The sequence below is a fragment of the Elaeis guineensis genome, chromosome 3 (assembly GCF_000442705.2).
Source record: "Elaeis guineensis isolate ETL-2024a chromosome 3, EG11, whole genome shotgun sequence".
Taxonomy (NCBI): Eukaryota; Viridiplantae; Streptophyta; class Magnoliopsida; order Arecales; family Arecaceae; genus Elaeis; species Elaeis guineensis.
This window is the reverse complement of record NC_025995.2, coordinates 109921436-109941333: the sequence shown is the minus strand read 5'-3', so window position 1 is coordinate 109941333 and position 19898 is coordinate 109921436. Positions and strand designations below refer to the sequence as shown.

The 19898-nt window shown below is 32.2% G+C and overlaps 1 protein-coding gene across 1 annotated transcript; it reads left to right on the top strand.

Moving 5' to 3' along the window:
• Positions 1 to 10250: 10250 nt before the first annotated feature.
• Positions 10251 to 18160, top strand: LOC105040992 (uncharacterized). Its single transcript, XM_010917764.4, has 4 exons — positions 10251 to 10533; positions 10674 to 10776; positions 16575 to 16689; positions 17832 to 18160. Exons 1-4 carry the CDS (start codon positions 10344 to 10346, stop codon positions 17889 to 17891), a joined length of 468 nt encoding a protein of 155 aa, XP_010916066.1. The 5' UTR covers positions 10251 to 10343; the 3' UTR covers positions 17892 to 18160.
• Positions 18161 to 19898: the final 1738 nt, after the last annotated feature.

Genomic DNA, 19898 nt, shown 5'->3' with positions numbered 1-19898 from the left:
GATTTTTCAATTCAAAATATTTGAAGTGATCATGAAACTGAATTTAAAAATCAAAATTTTAAAAAAATTTGTGATGAAAAAGGTATTGACCATAACTTTTCAGCACCTATGACATCTCAATAAAATGGAGTAGTAGAAAGAAAAAATAGAAATCTTGAAGAAATGATCCATACCATGCTATGTGAAAGCAACCTCCCAAGATACTTTTGGGTAGAAGCAATTAACACGGTATATTACATTTTAAATCATGCTTTAATTAGACCAATCCTAAAGAAAACACTCTATGAGCTTTGAAAAGGAAGAAAACCAAACATTGCATTCTTTCATATTTTTGGTTGCCGATATTTTATTTTAAATAATGGTAAAGAGAGATTAGAAAAATTTGATGCAAAATTCGATGAAGCTATTTTTCTTGGTTACTTTTTTTCTAGCAAAGCTTTTAGAGTTTTCAACAAAAGAACTTTAGTAGTAGAGGAGTCAATATATGTTATTTTTGATGAGACTAATGATCTTTCTTCAAGAAAAAATGAAGGTATTGATGATGTAGATCCTCTTATAGAAGGGATGAAGGAGCTCACTCTAAAAGACTCAACAATTCAAAATGAAGAAGAACCTAAAAACAAACAAGAAGATGAAGGTAAAGAACAACAAGAACAACCTCAAGATACAAATGATCTATCCAAAGAATGGAGGTATGATCACAAGCATCCCAAAGAATTAATCATTGGTGATCCTACATATGGAGTAAGAACTCATTCTTCACTTAGAGATGCATACAATCATTTTACATTTGTTTCTCATTTTGAACCTAAAATCATAGATAAAGCTGAAAAAGATTATAATTGGATAAATACAATACAAAAGAAACTTAATCAATTCAAAAGAAATAACGTATGGACTTTAGTATCAAGACCTAAAAACTATCCAGTAATTAGCACAAAATGGGTATATAGGAATAAATTGGATGAACATGAAAATGTAATTAGGAATAAAGCAAGATTGATTGCAAAGGATTATAATCAAGAAGAAGAAATTGATTTTGATGAGATCTTTGCACCTGTTGCTAGATTAGAAGTAACTTGACTTTTACTTGCACATGTATGCTTTATGAATTTTAAGTTATTCCAAATGGATGTCAAAAGTATTTTTCTAAATAGTTATATTGCTGAAGAAGTATATGTAGAATAACCCTTCGATTTTGAAAATCATGCTCTTTCTAATCATATTTTCATATTAAACAAAGCATTATATGATTTAAAATAAGTACCTAGGGTTTAGTATGAAAGGTTAAGTAAATTCTTGCTTAATAATGATTTTTCAAAAGAAAATATAGATACAACCCTTTTCATTAAAAGAGATCATTATGATATCTTAGTTATATAAATATACATTGATGACATTATATTTAGATCTACTAATGAACCTCTTTGTCAAGATTTTGCTAAACTCATGCAGGAGGAGTTCGAGATGAGCATGATGGAAGAACTTACGTTCTTCCTCAGACTCCAAATCAAACAAACAAAGGAAGGGATCTCCATCACCCAAAGCAAGTACATAAGAGAACTACTCAAAAGATTTGAAATGGAGAGCTCCAAAGCAATTGGTACCCCCATGAGCCCATCATGTAAGCTTGACAAGGATGAAAGAGGTAAAAATGTAGACTTAAAATTTTATAGAAGCATGATTAGTTCTTTATTGTATTTAACTGCTAGTAGACCTGATATTATGTTTAGTGTTTGTCTATGTACATACTTTCAATCAAATTCAAAAGAATCATATTTAAATACAGTTAAAAAAATTCTTAAATATTTAAAAAATATACAAACTTTAGGATTATGGTATTCTAAGGACTCATCAATTGACTTAATAGGATATTCAGATGCCGATTTTGCTGGATGTAAATTAGATAGAAAAAGTACTAGTAAAACTTATCAATTTCTAGGAGTTAACTTAATCTCTTGATTTAGCAAAAAGTAAAATTTAGTGGCACTGTTTACGGTTGAGGCTGAATACATTACAGTCGAAAGTTGCTGTGCTCAAATATTATGGATTAAGTAACAACTTGAGGACTTTGGCATCAAACTCAATGAAACTCCCATAAGATGTGATAACACTAGTGCTATTAATCTAACTAAAAATTTAATTTAGCATTCTAGATCAAAATATATTGAAATTAGATATCATTTCATAAGAGAACATGTCCAAAATAATAATATAATTCTTGATTATGTTTATACTAAAAAATAATTGGCTGACATCTTTACCAAGGCCTTAAGTGAAGATAGATTTTATGAAATAAGAAGATAACTAGGAATCCTTAATCCATCAACTTAAATATCTTTCTGATTCTAAGTTTTTTTTTGTCAAAAATTTATTGAACCAAATTTTGAGCTCAATTCTCATCTCTCCTTTCTTAAAAGTTTAAAACTATCCTTCATATGATCAATCTCTCAAATAGACACTTTTTTCTCAAGTTTCAAATTTTTTCAAAATTTTTTCATCCTTTTTTTTAAAATTTTTCTAGCCATGAGTCGACCTCAGAGGTCGACCCTAAGGTAAATTTATAATTTTTATTAAAATCCATCGGGCGCTCTATTTTATTGAAAAATCTTCATTTGTAAAGGAGCCGACCTTTTTTGTCTTTCGTCTTCCTCATCCCACCGAATAAAACCTCCTTCCTCTCCACTCTCTCAATCGCAAAAATCTCTTAAAATTCCTCTTCCCATCGGGTTTTTCCCTTCAAATCATCCTTTTAGGAACTAAATTCTTCTTCTTTTTCTTCTTCATTTGGGCGGATTAACATAGATTTTAGGTTTTATGAAAAAGAAGGGTTCTCTATTAGATCAAAAATTAAAAATCAAGGATGAGAGTTTTACTGTCTTTTGAAGAAAAATACTTATGTAGATTTGGTTAGAGAATGCTATTTGAATTTAAGTTACTGCAATGGAACAGTAAAGTCTTTAGTGAAAGATGTTAATATTGTTCTTGATCCATTGCATTTGGGACAAATCTTGCACTTGCCTTATGAAGGTTATACTCATATGGGGCTCCCAATCAAAGAAAAAGGAATAAATATTATTTTAAAAAAAATATTTACTAAAAATTTTAAAAAATTAGAAGCAAGAATTTTTTCACTAGAGATGAGACTTTTGCATCACATGGTTACCAAATTTTTTACTCCTAAGAGTGGCAGGCATGACCTCTTATCTGGTAGGGATATTTGCATCATATACTATGTGATCATTGAGACCCCCTTGAACCTTCCTGCTTTGATGTTTGAGGCTATGAGAGAGACCGTAAATAGGTCTAAGGCTCACCTGCCTTATGGTATGGCACTCATCCTGATCTTTAGGAGGTTCGGAGTCTATTTTGAGGGAGACGCAGTCACCAAATTATCACATTCTGACACCATCAACTGCCACACACTGCATCGCATGGGTTTTTTAAAGACTGATGGTGGTTGGTCGAAGGGTGTTGAGGAGAGAGAAGAGGAGGAGGGACCGTCTTCACCTCCTCGTGATTACAGAGCATCTCCTGATTTCAGTTCGTGTCTGATCACGAGGCTGGTCCCTCAGAGTCAGTGAGGAGGGAGGCTTTTGTACCACAGTCTGGGAGCAGAGTAGATACTTCAGAGATCAGACTTGCAGACGATCAGATTGAGTTGATGTCCCAGCGGGTTGCTTTCATTTTATCCCAATAGTTTGCCACCTCAGATTTTACTCAGAGAACGATATCTCAGGCTGTTTCAGATCAGATCTTGATCCCTCATATCTCTACTGTCTTTCATATACTTACAGCTCAGTCCGCACATATTGAGGAGCTTGAGGGATATATTCTGAGACTGATGAACAGAGTTCTAGATTTACAAAGGTAGGTATTAGTTTTAGCCCATCTCCAGCCATAAGAGAACATCATAGAGGTCTCCGACCTGTCTGCAGAGGTGGCTAGGCTTCGAGGTGTTTTGGAGAGTGGCTTTGATTTTTTGAGGAGAGGGATCAGGGGCTCCAGTGAGACTGTCTCTACTCAGATTGGTACTCCGATGCAGTCCTTGTCGAAAGTTTTGAAATAATTGGACACCATCAGACTTTCTCTCTTAGCACAGTCCATAGCTTCCCAGGCTCCAGGATCTTTTCGTCCTTCTGCTCGTGCCGGTACTTCTACCCGTGGTCGAGGCAGACATGATCGAGGACGTACCCGTGGCTTTGATCCTGAGTCTCCTCATCATATCTCTGACTCTTCTGATGCCTCTAGCCACGATATTTATTAGATCTAGCATAGTTAGTCTTTTATGTCTAGGTTCTAGCTTATGGTCTTTGCAATTGTTGGTTGATTGACTCATGGAAAGTTATATTTTTTTTTATTCATGACTTTTGTATGGCGTATATATTTTGACTTGACTCGTATGTATTGTGACACATATGTCATATTTTGGATATATATATATATATATATATATATATATATATATGCTTTTATCTTATATAAATGTCATTTGGATTAATTTTTATGAATGGCATCAATTGAAATGTCTTAATTTTATAATTTAAAAAATACCTCATATATGTGCTGTGAAATATTATGAATGGTAATATCTTCTATGTGAGCAAATTGAAATGTCCTTTATGATTGCTATAGTGAGGAAAAGTCTTTTTCATTTTTTTTAAAAAAAGAGGAGTAGTGATCTTAATTGATGTTGTCAAAAAGAGGAAGTAGAGAAATAAAAAATTAGACAATAAGCAAATTTATCAAAAAAAATAATTTTACAAGCAATTTTCAAATTAATGTTCAAACTACTCATGATTATTCAAATAATTGGCTATAATATTTAAGTAATGCATCTTCATATATTTGAAAATTTTTAATCAATACTTTATATATGTTATATTTTATTTTTGCTCAAATATTTTGTCATCATAAAAAAGGAGAAGATTGTTGCTCCATGAATTGATTTTGATGATTACAAAAAATTTGAGGGGATTACTAATGATTTTGGCTTGAAAAAAAATTTATTATATTTCAGGGGTAAAATTATAATTTTATCAAGTTCTAATTCGAAAGCCTCAAGAGCAAGAATAGAAGATTTGTGATCTATTGGAGGTAATTTCATATTTTTTGGATATATATTTTGAGATAAAATTAAGTTTAAAAAAAAAGATCGACCCCTAGGGTCGATCTCTGTCAAAAGTGCTGAACGACACGTTATTTTTGACTGACACATCCAAAGGGGATGACTCTATGAGTCGACCTCTATTGCTGTGCAAGCCAGAGATATAGAATAATCACTTTCTGTTCTGCACCACAGAGGTCGACCCTATGAGTCGACTCCTGTGATGGAAAATCTTCATAATGGATAGTTTTTCAGCTTATTTTGGTCGCATTTAATGTTTATTTAATGTACTCCAACGGCTCTAATCCTGTCCAGATTACTCTCCACCATCTATTAAAGATATAAAGGCATTTAAAGGAGAGAAAAAGTAAGATTTTCAAGCATTCATTTCAGCCCTAAAGAAAAAGCCCTCTTCAAGCAAAAGAAGCTTTCATTTCAAGTTCATCAACCTCTCAAGAGCTCATTCAAGTCTTCAACAACCTTGAGAAAAATCAGAAAAGCTTCTTCCTTGTTGTGTAAAGTATATTTAAAGTTTTAATTTGCTCATTAAAGGAGCTAAACTTGTATTTTCGTGTGATTAACTCTTATACTCTGTTTTTGTCCTGATCCTTAGTTTTGGAAGGATTTCAAAATTTGAAAAGGTATTTCGAATATTGAATCAGATTGTATTTGGGTTGGTTTGTACCCGAAAAATAAGTATTCTAGCTTGGGATAGCTAGAGTCGAAGATACTGATGTTGTATTCTTATTGAATACGTTTTAGTAGATTTAAATTCTCAAGTAAAAGTTTGGAGAGTGGATGTAGGTGCAAGATTGACACCGAACCACTATAAATCTTGATTGTTTGTGTTGTGCTTACTTGCTCTCTTTCTAAGTTTCTTTATTTTCTTGCATTCTTGCATCTTATTTCTACACCTTGCTTAAATCACTTTCTACATATAATTTGCTCATTGTTATTTAATCCTTGTGGTTCTAAATTAACTTTAAAATTTTAAAAACTCAATTCACCCTCTTCTTGGGTTACATAGCTGGGCAATATTTTTTAATTCATAGTATCTACTTCTTAATTCTTCTTTTTTTATTCTCTTTACTCTTCTCCTTGGTAATACTTTCTAAGACTTTAACTCATATTTTCTGCACTCTGCACTCCTGTATAAAATAATTAGTTGATTATTTATCTCATTTATAATCAGCATTCAACAATCGGATATTATTATTTTAATCTTTATAAATTTTTTTATTTAATTTAAAATTTATATTATATTATTATGCTGTCTCTATTTTATTTAATACTTGATTTATATGAATTAAAAATTTTGATTGTTGATCTTGTATTAGCCATTTAAAAAATATAAGATGATTATAGCAGCTAATTTTTTTTGATAATTCATAATAAAAATTTAAATATATCAACTCAAAAATATAAATATGGTTATTCAAAGCTTCAAAAAAAAAAATTAAAAGTTTAATGCAATCTCAAAAAAAAGCTCTTGATAAATTTTTTACAAGCAATAAAAATAATAAATCAAAAAATATTGATGAATGTTTCTTAAATGAAGAAGTTAATAATCTTTTAGAGTTAGATGATAACGAAATACTAGAACAAAAAGAAATCAATGAAGAGATTCAAAATGACCCTCAAAGTCATGGTGAAGAGAACCAATCTGTTAATTTAAATGATTGCATTCCTAAAAATATTTATGATCTAAGTCAATAGATAAATATTGATACATATTTGAGAGATTTATTAGTAGAAAAAGGTCCAATTAGAGTTAATGATATAGATTTTTCTAAAGATGAATTTTTAAGATATTTTTTTACTACATAGTATATTCAAAAGTTGGCAAATGAAGAGAAGCATGAAAAAAATGACTAGTTTAATCAAAAAACTTGGATAGAGTATTTTATTTTTATTATAAATTATTTAATTCTACTTCTAGTATAAGTAAACTAGCTAATGTTGGTACTAGAGATTGAAGAAACCTTAGTGTTAAGCTTAAGAGTCATGAGATGAGTAATAAGCATATTATTAATATGAGTTCATGAATTGACTTAGAAATAAGATTATTAAAAAATAAAATAATTGATAAAAATATTTAAGAATAAATAAATATAGATGAAGAATATTAAAAAAAGTATTATTAAAAATTTTTACTATAGTAAAAACTCTTAGTAAAAATAATTTGATTTTTTATGAAAAAAATAAAAAGATTTATCAAAAAAATAATAAAAATTTTTTATGTCTAATTGAAATGATTATAGAATTTGATCCGATGATGCAAAAACATATTCGACGTATTAAAGATAATAAAATTCATATCCATCATTTTGGACATAGTGTATAAAATAAATTGATAAATTTGTTAGCAAATAAAATTAAAAATAAAATTATTAAAAAATTATAAAAATAAAATATTTTTTAATAATACTTGATTTCACTCCAGATGCAAGTATCAAGAGCAAATATCTTTTATATTAAGATGTATGGATATTTCATCAAATTTAATTAAAAATATGCAATATTTTTTTGAATTCTTAAAAATAGATAATACAATCAAAAAAAATATTTTTAATATCATTATGGATGAAATAAAATATATTAAACTTGATATTAATAATTTAAGAGGACAAAGATATGATAATGAATCTAATATGAAGGACAAACAGCAAGGAATGCAAAAAAAAAATTTAGATATAAATTCTAAATTCTTTTATACATCATGTGGTTGTCACAATCTAAATTTAGTACTTTATAGCTAATTTTTATACTAAAATTATATTATTTTTTGGAGTGGTACAACATATATATTCATTATTTTTTTCTTCTACTAAATGATAAAAAATTTTACAAGATAATATATCCAATCTAATTTTTAAATCATTGTCACAAACATGTTAGAAAAGTCATATTAAAAATGTTAAAACAATAAGATTCCAAGCTCCATAAATAAAAGATGCTTTATTAAAATTAGCAAAAGTTAGTAAAGATTCTAAAACTAAAAGTGAAGCTAATTACTTAACAACATATGAGTTTAAAAATTTTAAGTTTTTGTTGAGTATGACTATTTTGTATGATATATTATTTACTGTTAACTTAGCTAGTAAAAATTTACAATCAAAAAATATGTATATTGATGTTGCTATAGGATAACTAAAATATATATATTTTTTAAAATATAAAAAATATATTTATATCTGAAATGAAAATAGAATCTAAATTTTATGATAAATATTTCATTCATAGAAAGAAATAATTTGATGAGAATATTGACAATGAAACAACAAAATCTCTTGAAGAATCATTTAGAATTGACTATTTCTTATATATAGTAGATCAAGCAATTTTTTCACTCCAAAATAAATTTAAACAGTTTAAGATATATAAAAATATTTTTTATTTTCTATTTAGTGATAAAAAATTGAAGTCATTAGACAATGATAGTTTGAAAGAATATTATTTTAATCTTGAATGTTCCTTAAAATATAATAACTATTCTGATATTGATGGTTTAGATTTATTTTTGAGCTAAAAAATTTTAAAAAAATTATACAAGTAAAAAATAATAGTCCAATAGACATATTCAATTATATAACACGACTCGACTCTTTTTTAAAGGTATATATTATTTTTTTAGAATAATGTTAACAATTCCAACAAGTGTTGCTTCGGCAGAAAGAAGTTTTTTAAAATTAAAATTAATAAAATTTTACTTAAAGTCAATAATATCTCAAAAAAATTAAATAGATTGGCTATATTATCAATTGAAAAAAAATATTAGAAGAATTTGATTATAAAAATTTAATTAAAAATTTTGCATTCCAAAAAGCTAGAAAAATAAAATTTTAGTAAAAAATTTACATAAATTTCAATAGAAAAAAACTCATATTTTAATATTTAGATTTAGGTCTCCATATATGTTGAGCCGCCCCTGCTCATATATATCAAAAAAATCTTTAATCATTAAAGCATAGTATACAAAAATGATTTTGTTTCGTCAGGATCAAATGATCTTAAGATATGTACCACTAATGATCTAATACCATCAATCCACTTTACATAACCAAAGGCCACCTTACTATTGGAGAGAAATGACTCATGATGCATTTTAACTCATTCCGAAGCTGATGCATCTAGAACTCATTTGGTTAACGAAAAGTGAAGGGGGAAGAGACACTTCTTAAGAAGTGGAGAAAGAGCTTTTTGTTTGATTAGAATTTTAAGAGGAGAGAGAGAAAAAAGTACTTTTCATAGAAAGTCACTTTTCATATTTTATAGGAAGTAGAAATCTATGGAGAAAGTGGATTTTGGCACTTCCCGTGATATGAAAAATAGTGGTACTTTTTTTTTCTAAAATATTCTTTTAGATCCATAACTAAAATTTAGTAAAAAATCAATGGACGGTTAGAATGAAATACTGAATAGTAATATAATATTATATTAATATTATCTTAATATTTATATAAATATAATATTAATATTTATTATTTTTTATATATTAATTTAATATTTATATTAATATAATATTTTTATTAATATTAATATAATATTTATATTAATATAATATTATATTTATATCTATATTAATAAATTTATTATATTAAAATATTCATATTATATTAATATTATATTAATATATTAGTATTATATTAACATAATAAATTATTATGATCTAATATTATATTATAATATATTTATATTATATTTATATTAATATAAATATAATATTAATATTTATATAAAGTTTATGAGTAAAAATGTATGATTTTATATCTACTAATGATATAATATGTATTTTACGTAAATTTTTTTAAAAAATAAATATTTATTTAAATATAAATTATTTTATAATAAATTATTTTTTTATGATCAATTAAATATATCAAAATATTATTTTTAAAAAATTATTATCTGAAAAAAAAAAAAAAAAAGGTTCTGCTTGCCAACCAAACGAGTCCCTAAATTCGGACACCCGACAATGCGGCGTCGGAGAATCCAACGCTTCTCACGAGCCACATCGACGCGTACCAGAAGAACCGAACCGCGTCCTCGCGTAAACCCACGGGCGGTGCGGATTTCTTGACAGCGTTAGATGCGTGTTCCTCCGCTTTAACAGCGTGCAGGCAAACCGCGTCCCCGTCCCCGTCCCCGTCCCGTGATTCCCCCGCCGTTAGATCTAGAAGGGCCCAAAATCGTCCCACACCAATAATACATCGTCCTCCCTCCGAGAGAGACAGAGATGGCGACGATGGGCGGACGAAGTGGGAAGGACGATCCGACGAAGATCTCCGTCGAGCAGCCTCCTTGCTACGGCACCTTCCCGCCACCTCCGCCGCCGTCACCGTCCGCACCTCTCCCTCCTCAATCTCGATATCCTCCTCCTCTTGTCTACCATCACAACCCGCCGGCCACCTATCACGCGATCCCAGGTTCGTGCCTCCCTCCCCAATTTCTCGTCTTTCCTTGGATCTCGCATGACTCGTTCGTATTTTTTTGTCTTTGAATTCAAATATTCTATTCTGATTCTGACGTCCCTTTTATTTTGTCTCCTTGGGAATATATGTTTCAGTTGGGTATCAGACGCAGCCCTATCAGGCGTTGGTGGATGGCATCCCCATGACCATGAGGGAGCCGCCACTGCCTATCTGCGGCATTGGCATCGGCTGGGCATTGTGAGTCAGAATTCTCTAACTCTTCTCTTCAAACTTCTTTTTTTCTTAGTAATTTTGGACTTACTAGTGATCGCTGTAATGCTTCTTGTTCATCACCTGATTCAATTACCGTTCGTGAGAAGGGTCTTCGGGGAGTTGCATATGTTTGTTTTGTACTCGTTCCTAGGTACTAATGATTTAGATCCAACAATCCAACTTGTTTTTCTTATGCGAACTCTGGGTGGATGCTTTCTATGATGCAATTGTTGAGGCAAAATTCTATTCATTAGACGTTACTGTTGTGGTGTAGGAGGAAGGGTATTATTAGTCCCACATTGGTTGTGAGTTAAGAGACTCTGGCTTATGTGAGATGGGACATTCTCTCTCTTGTGAGGTGCCTTTATGCGGGAGTGGAGCCCAACCCGCCCGAGCTATGAGCCCTTGCCCGCAACAATTATCATATGATACAACCATTTAAAATGGAAAAGCTTCATCCTTGGAGTTCTATGAATCCCATGATGCCTCCAAAGCTAATAAGGAAAGAAAACAAAATAACGTTTTGTCATAGAAAACAAAAGTGTAGAACATAATTTAATGACTAAAACCTATGCCTTTTTAATGTGTATAGCATTCATGTTATGCATATTCAATTCGGATGCTATGTTCCGTATATTAGTTGTATACATGGTAACTGATGCGTCTTTTGCACTGAAGCCTCATTGCAGTCTCTAGCTCATATTCCATCAGTAGGTTTTACATCCTATGGCATTCATTTGTTTATTTGGAGTGTTTGACTTGCATCTTGTAAAATTGCTTGATCGAGCCTCTGTGCCAAAGCATTAGGTGCACCGATAATTTTTGAGAGATAAAAGGAGGCTGAGAAAGCAGCCACCTGGGCTTTATTGTCTAGGATAAAATGTACAAAGGAAATTTACAGGAGCCACAACAGAGAGTTGCGCAGAGAAGGGAACAGGCCCCCAACTATAGCCGAGGACAGAGCAACAGAAAGTCTAAAAAACCCAAATCCTGTCTTCTTATCCGGTAAAGACCCAATGCAACAAGGAAACATCAAAGATGTCCCTGATCATGGGTACACAGGAAACAAGGAAACATCTGTTGATGGGAGAAGCTGACTACTGCTGGGTTTGAAAGAGGCTGAGCATCAAGGATTCTCCAACAAATCTTGCAGCTTTCTGATCTTGTGCCAAATTTTTACATGTTCCACTAGTAGCTTGGCGCTGCAAAGATTTGACCAGAAGTTAAAGAGATGTAACTCTTCATTAGCAACCGAACAGATTGAGGCATGTCTATTCAAGAAGATGCACGAGTTTCTTCCCCTCCAGCTTGTCCAAGTAACTCCACCAATGAGCATCAAAGCAGCTGGCTGTGCTGTCTTTGTGAAGTTCCTGTTAGTCCACTTCAAGCAAAGATCTTGAAAGGAACAATGCGAGTTCAGCACTCCAAGTAGCCGACAGATGTGTCTCCAGATGTCGGTGAAGAAGCTGCATTCGGAAAACAAATGGTCCACAAATTCAATTGAATTTCTGCAGAATATACAGCCTCCCAAATCTTTCCCAAGTTTTTTGGCAATAACATCTCTAGTGTTTAGTCTCTTCCTCCAACTGAGCTAGAGAAAACAGTTCACCTCTAAAGGCATAGGTTCACCGATGATAATCACATCTTTTATTGAAGCCCTCTCCCATACCTGGCGCTTGCCCTCCGTCTCATCATCTTTGTCTTCATGTACTCAAATCACTGCAAACATAATCCAGTTATGAGATGTCACAGAAATTGGCACAATTGTTGATGTGGCCCTTCATGAGCACTTTGGAATGTCACATCAATTCGAGTCTGGATTTCTTACTCTTAATCCAAAATGACACAGAAAGGGCGCATATAAGTTATTTAGGCTATCTAGATCTTTCTTTTCTATTGACAACAAATAACAACAAATAAAAGCATTTGAAGTGTAAGGAAGTGAGATCTGATATGGGTGCTCATTCTTGCTCTATTTTCAGATCTAAGTTCTCAACCAGCTTGGTGAAAACTGAATTTTCTGTGTTTCCACCATCTATGATAAGATCACAGATGTTCTTTACCCTGTGTCTGTATCTTGAAGATGCTAAATCATTGTTCAAGTGATTAGGTTGTTGCTTTTGTACATGCATGACTCTGTGAAAGGAAGGAAATTTCCCTCGGTGTTCTTAATTGAAACCGTGGCAACTCCTTTTTCTTGCTTGGATTCTGCATCCTCAATATTTCTCTCAGTTGATGTTATCCTTTCTGAGGAAATGTTTGAGAAATATGCCCTAATCTACCACTAATATAGCATCTCACCCTCTCTTTTTTGTCTTGATCTTTGGAACTCCCTAGCTGCCTGGCTGTTTTCTGCTTCCAGCTGGCATTCTTTGGAGAGAAAACTGCAGCACTGACATGGGTTGTTAGCTTGTTGCCCTTAGCTTTAGTTTGTCTTTGACTTGGAGGGCAACATGATACCCCATTAATAGACAAGTACTTGAGACCCATCATCTCATCTTGAATAGAGTTCTGCAGTGCAGTTTTGTAGTTTGCCACAAGTGCCTATTTGTGGCAAACCTTTCCATGTTTTAGTTTTTGTACTTTTCTTACTTTAGAGAGTTTATAACAATCAAGTGATCCTTTGTAGCAATCTGTCAGGGAATCTGAATTTTAGTGTGTGGTTAGCCCACAGAAAATCATGTGAAATTCAGATGTTTTGCTGATTATGGAGAGAACCCAAAGAAAGCCTGTCACGTTTTTGTAGTTTTGAGCTTGTTTCATTCCTTTATGTGGCCCTTATAACTTCCCACAGGCTTTAGAACCCCTAATTTGCTGTTTTGCAAATCCATCCAGTGTCCTGCACAGCATACAACTTATTTCTGCTGTGGAAATCAGTATTTGCTGTCCCAGGTTTCTAAAACTAGCTGGGTGCTATCCTGCTAGTGGTTCTTCCAATCAATATAGATGAAGTTAAGGTGCATGAAGATTTTCAATGGCAATTGATATGCAGCTTATGGTGGAATTTAACTCTGATAAACATAAATTGTGGAAACCACTGGTGATAAATGAAAAATGTCACAATGACAAGAAAGGAGTTTCCCATAGAATTTAAATTCAGCCATCCTAATAGAAGATCTCCATAACTAACCATATTAACAGAGAGTTATTGCTCTTGTAAATAAAATGCAACTTAACATGTGCATTTAAAAATTTTGACATTGTTGCTGCAAAATTGATCAGCAACAGTGACTTGGTGTAAGGAGTAGAATAGAAATCCTATTGTTGAAGGTGAAAGGAAAGGCATGCTCAACTTCGAAGGAAAAGGCATTTATCTGGCTTCATCGAATGCAACAACATGATTGTGCAGTAACTCTTTGACAACGCTGTCAGGATGTGGAAAGAATCTTTTATCGCTTGAGCTAAGTATGCTACCTGGTTAATGGCAATTATTGTGTCACCCATGAGTTGAATATTCTTTGAATCTATTCTGTGATCAAAACAGAATTCACTATTCTTAGCTTGGCCTTGATGCTAACATTTTTATAGTTTGTGAAAGTAAACTAAAACATGATTTAGTATTTATTGTACAAACTACAAAGTTCTTTTGAGGTTTAAGTGGAATATTAAATCATTGTTTTCTTTGCTTGTTGATAGTCACATATAGGGCTTCGGATCACACCTAAAATGGATTACCAGTACTTTGCATTACATGTTTCTACATATAAAGGATCATAGAATTACTTGAATGATGTCAGGCTTAACTAACATATTCATGCTTTTTCCCAAGGCTTAATTGTTTGGCCATCAAAATTGATGATATGTACTGTCACCATGATTTCCATCGGTTGAAATACACAAGTTTTACAAGAAAAGAAATATGCGGAATGTTTTATCTAAGATTTTAAATCCCGTAAGACAAATATGTTCTGATTTCTCTATGGAATGGGATATCCCGCTATCCTGTACCGTCCCGACGGTAGTCTCAGTCATACATCCTAGTGGATATTCTCTATCTTTCTGTCCTTCTTGCTTCTTTTTTTCTTTTTTATTTCTTCTTTTTTTTTTTTCTTCTAATTTCTTTTCTTTCCTTTTCTTTTTCTTTCTTTTCTTCTCCCTTCCTTTCTTTTTTTTCATTTTTCTTCTTCTTTCCTTTCATTTTTTGCTTTTCTTCATTTTTCCTTCTTTTCCTTCTTTCCTCTTTCTTATTCTGTCCCTGCATGGATGGATTTTGGACTCTTAAGCCCATCTCAGTCTCGTTTTCTCATAGAAACGAGACAGGACAGTCGGGATATCCTCTGTCCCGCCAGGACATAATATCTTTTGCTTCTATCAATGTATGAGGTGATCACTAGATGAATGGTTTTAAATTAGAATTTAGAAGTCATGATTTGTTTTGTTTTGATCCATGATTTCATCATTCAAAACTACTTACACTTTGGTATCCATGTGAGTATGTGTATGCATAGACCATAAGTGTGTACTTATATAAAAAATATAGAGATACATGTACATCTTTATTCATTGTCGAGGCTCCAAGCCATTCTTGGACCAATCAAGGGTGACCTACACACTTCTTTAATTATTTAGGACCTAAAATTTAGGCCTTCACTTGAACCGGAAAGAGGTTTTTTGGTCAGTGAATGGCCTGGACCATTAGCAAGCCTGGTGGGTTGTGTTTCTGTGAGTATGCCTGTCTAACTTCAGTATTTATATTAGAGCTTATCAAATAAGTGAGGTAAAATATTTTCATTTTGAATTTGATGTCAGGCTTTGCATGAACAATCTTCAAACAATGTGTTTCCTCATTATGGAAGTCCCTATTTTGCAGCCTGCTTTGTAATATATGCTTGTAACATGTCTTTCTTTTTTTCTCCTCTGTGGTTAGATTATTTATAATGCTTGAAAGTTTGAAACTTTGAATTGATTGCTTATCCATACAAAAAGAAACCTTGGAGATAATTTTTACACTAAGCTTCTCACTAATTTTCTGGTAAAACTAGCATTCATGATGGAAGATATTCATTTTATCTTGCTTCATAGGTCATCTAAACTTCAACAGCGAATGTAATCATGATAGAGTTAAGCATAACCTTTTCTTCTGTTGATGAAAAAATTGTTGTTGTCAACACTTAGATTGCAGATGTTTTTATAGTAAAAGTAGCTGCTTGCTATCACAACTCTCCCTCCCCCCACCCCCTCCCCCTCCCCGCCTTTCCATCTTCATTCTTTTGTTGTTTTAGTAAGAATTTATAAACTGGTTGCTGGTAGATGATGCATGCTTGTGTCTTATATTGCATTTTTTCTCTCCTTCCTCTCTGTCTAGTAGTAAAGCTATATAAATAGACATAAATGTCTACATTGTACATGTACACAAATTCATATCAATACCATAAGCAACAATTACTATCATACAATTGTTTCTATATATTCAATTTAAAACTAGTCCATTTCAACCTGCTGTGGTTGCAATACACTGTTTTAATGGGATGACTTACTCATCTCAATACGACAGATGACATATCACAACTACCATTATGATGTCTTGTTTTCACTTGTTAAAGACATCTATGTTGAACCTTTGCCTTAGTATATAAGTAATTGGGTAAGGATATTGCATGTCACTCATAAAAAAAGACCAAGCATCCACATAATCGCATTATGATTTACTTCGTACCGCATGTATGGATGCATGCATTCTTATTTTGACATCCATACCTAGTACATTTAGCATGCTGTACTTTATCTTGTCAATCTCAAATTTCTAGTGAATATGCTGACAAGTTGTTCTTGTTCTATGTAAGGTTCTTGTCTGGTTTCTTTCTTGCTGCAATTCCATGGTATGTTGGCGTTTTCATTCTACTGTTTGTTGCTTTAGACTACAGAGAGAAACCAGGACTGGTTGCATGTACCGTTGCGGCAAGTATCTAGCTTACATCTGAATTTGATACTTAAGATTTATTGTCTAATGTTTTTGGTATGTTGATTTGTTCTATTCCTTGGATAATGCTCTTATTCATAAAATGGTTTCTGAAGTCAATATTCTCACTCAAGGATTTAAGTGCTGGTGGCACATGGTATGCCAATCCAGTATTAATGGGATGTGTATCGACCCATCCTGAACTGGCATGTTTGTTATCCTGTGATGCACAGGATACAAATGCGCACATACATGTGTCTTGCTGGCACCATCCCGCTCCAGTTCAGCATGATCAGCACAATGAAGCAATTAAAATCTTGCTTTTGCTTTATTTAAATGCAAATTGTTTAATCTCTATGGATTTGTAATTTTAATAACAATATATGGAGTCATCTATTTGACAGAACTTGTCATTATAATTGGTCAATCTTGCTTCCACTTTATTTAAGTGCAAACAATTGCTTAAGCGCTATGGATCTGTCATTCTAATAACAATATATCGATTCATGTTTTTGTCAGTACTGTCATATTTACTTGGTCTTGTCCCATTGTCAAGGTTATATCATGCTTTTAATACTTGCATGATCTTTATATGTATCAAATTCAGAATCTATAAGAAGAATTTAATAAGACAGCATGATATAAAGATCATATGAGTTTTTTTTTTTTTTTTTAATTTTCTTTTATGGAATCTGCTTCCAGGTACGCATTGAACTTATTCCCCTCTTTGGTCTTGACCCATCCAAAGAGGCGGCTAATTTGCTAGGTGTAACCCTTCTTATCATGCCTAGTGCCCCATCTGTTTTCCCATAAAATATTTATATGGTACAAAAGATATTCAAGTCATTTTCAGTAACATGAGCTAAACCCTTGTGCATCATGAATCCGGCTTCATGCATCGAGTTTTAATGCTTGAAAATGTCAAATATCAGAATAGTGATGCTTTCAACACTTGGGATGTGGGGCTGCATGTACTTCAATGGACATCTGTGCAGTGTGCATCAACCTCTGATTTTCCTTTTGTAACTATCTATATGTTGTGTGATAGTAATCATTTTATACTTCTCTCCACCGGTCCGTGATACTTAATTTTTGGGTACTATCTGTAATGCTTGTTGATGATTCTTTTTTCTTCTTGCAGGCGGTTCTGACATTAGTTCCTATAATTCTTCAGGCTTTTAACTTTCATATCTTCTGGTGATCTTTCAAGCCATGTGTGTGTAATGGATACTGAAATAATGTGTATTCATTCACTTGCTGTCCTGACTGCATGAAATATAAGCTGCTTCTTTGGTGTTGTTTTATAGTTGTCTGACAACTGTATGTAGGTGGAATTTAGCATGCTCTCCCCATTATGCAGCTTGTAATCTGATGTACCAGACTTATGTGGCTTACAATTATGAAATTGATGCTTGTATAAAAGATTTGTAAATTGTGAATTTAATATGTCATATTTTCTTTTAGGTGAAAGAGACGAATGTTTCAGTATCTAGAGTACTGCTTTTTCTTCTTTGATTGTAATCACCGGTCATTTTTTATTGGTCGTAAAGAGCAGCTCTTCTGAGTTTTGTTCGTTGATGGTCATATATATATATATATATATATATATATTAGAATATCTGTATGATCCTAAACGAATAAATGTAAAAAATGTTCCATGTAAGAGTTATCAGTCGTGTGATTCACGGGATTAAAAGCAAAAAAAAAAAAAAAAGTGGGGGAAAGAAAATGTAGGAACCGACAAAGGTTTTAGATTTTTTAAATCTTTAGAAAATCTACATATGTTGAGGTTCTGGATGGGAGTCCCGTCATCAAAAATTGAAATTTTATAGGCTTATAGCAGTGGAACTGGAACAACATGAAGAGAAGATGTCTATGTAAATCCAAGCCGTTCATGAGCAAACATGATATAACATTTCCCTCGACCAGTCCGTTGCGCTCCTTAAAAGAGTACCCACGTGGCCACGTCCCTCTCAGAGAAGCGTGGCTCTCCACGTTCCTTTTTCTCTGGCTTGTTCTAAGGGTGCTCTGCGCTTTGCCGTGGAGGCCTAAGGCCTAGGGGAGAGAGTTGAGGCAGCAAGGGATCAGGAGGCCGGCCCTACAGGCTCCTGCTAGGAGGCTAAGACAGATTATCAGAGGGAGGCCCATGGTTGACGCCTGGTCGAAGACCATGAATCTGACTCACAGCATGCTGCCATGTATCCTCTCCATCATTCATCAAATGGTGCAGAATTACATGATAAGATATAGCATTTGGTCCTATAGAATTATACATAAAATCCTATTGAGAAAAAAAATCTCATATAAAATAATCATATATGGTAAATTAGAATTTCTTTGATTTCTTTTTTTCCTTTTCCCTCCTTTATCTCTCTACATTTTTTTTATCAAAATAATAAATTTATCATTATCAAAATATCATATTAATAATTATAATTATATAATAATTCATATCAAAAAATGTTAGCATATCTTTATGTATTTTTAGAATTTAAAATTAAAGCCCATTTAGATTTGGGATGAATTTGAAATTTGCCCCTCGGATATACGATACCTAAATCTAATTATATATATATATATATATATATATATATAGGGGCAGACTTAGGTAAGGTCACTGAATTTGAATTCAAATCTGATCAAATCAAAATTGAATAATATGAGTCATATATTGACGATCCAAGCTGTTGGATGTGATATACTACATCAAAATTGCTTGCACACAAAAAATCATATAAGTTGAAAATTCTTAACCTATGCATCAAGCAATTAAAAAAAATCTAATTTAATTTTTTTTAAGCTGTCCAATTTTTAACTACTTGATATATAGACTAGGAGTCTCTAAATCATATAATTTCTTATGTGCAAACAGTTTTGAGATAATAGATTATATTCAATAGTTTGGATCATTGATTTGGGACTCTTATTATAGAGTTTTGATCTGACCAGATCTAAGTCTAAATCCGATCGTCTTGATTCTAGCCTGACTTTATATATATATATATATATATATATATATATATTATATATATATATATATATATATATATATATATATATATATATATATATATATATATATAATTTTTATAAGAATTTTGATTGTGAATTCGATCTGGCCCAATTTGATCCGACTAGACTCAATCTCTCTATCTAGCCAATGCGACCCGATATGGATATTGGATGGATATGAGAATAAAATTTTTAG

Bases quoted from the DNA above. Each gene is read 5' to 3' on its own strand.
- LOC105040992 (XM_010917764.4), top strand. From the start codon at position 10,344: ATGGCGACGATGGGCGGACGAAGTGGGAAGGACGATCCGACGAAGATC. The intron at 10,534-10,673 runs GTTCGTGCCTCC...TATATGTTTCAG, and splicing joins CACCTATCACGCGATCCCAG to TTGGGTATCAGACGCAGCCC. The intron at 16,690-17,831 runs GCAAGTATCTAG...TTCTTCTTGCAG, and splicing joins TGGTTGCATGTACCGTTGCG to GCGGTTCTGACATTAGTTCC.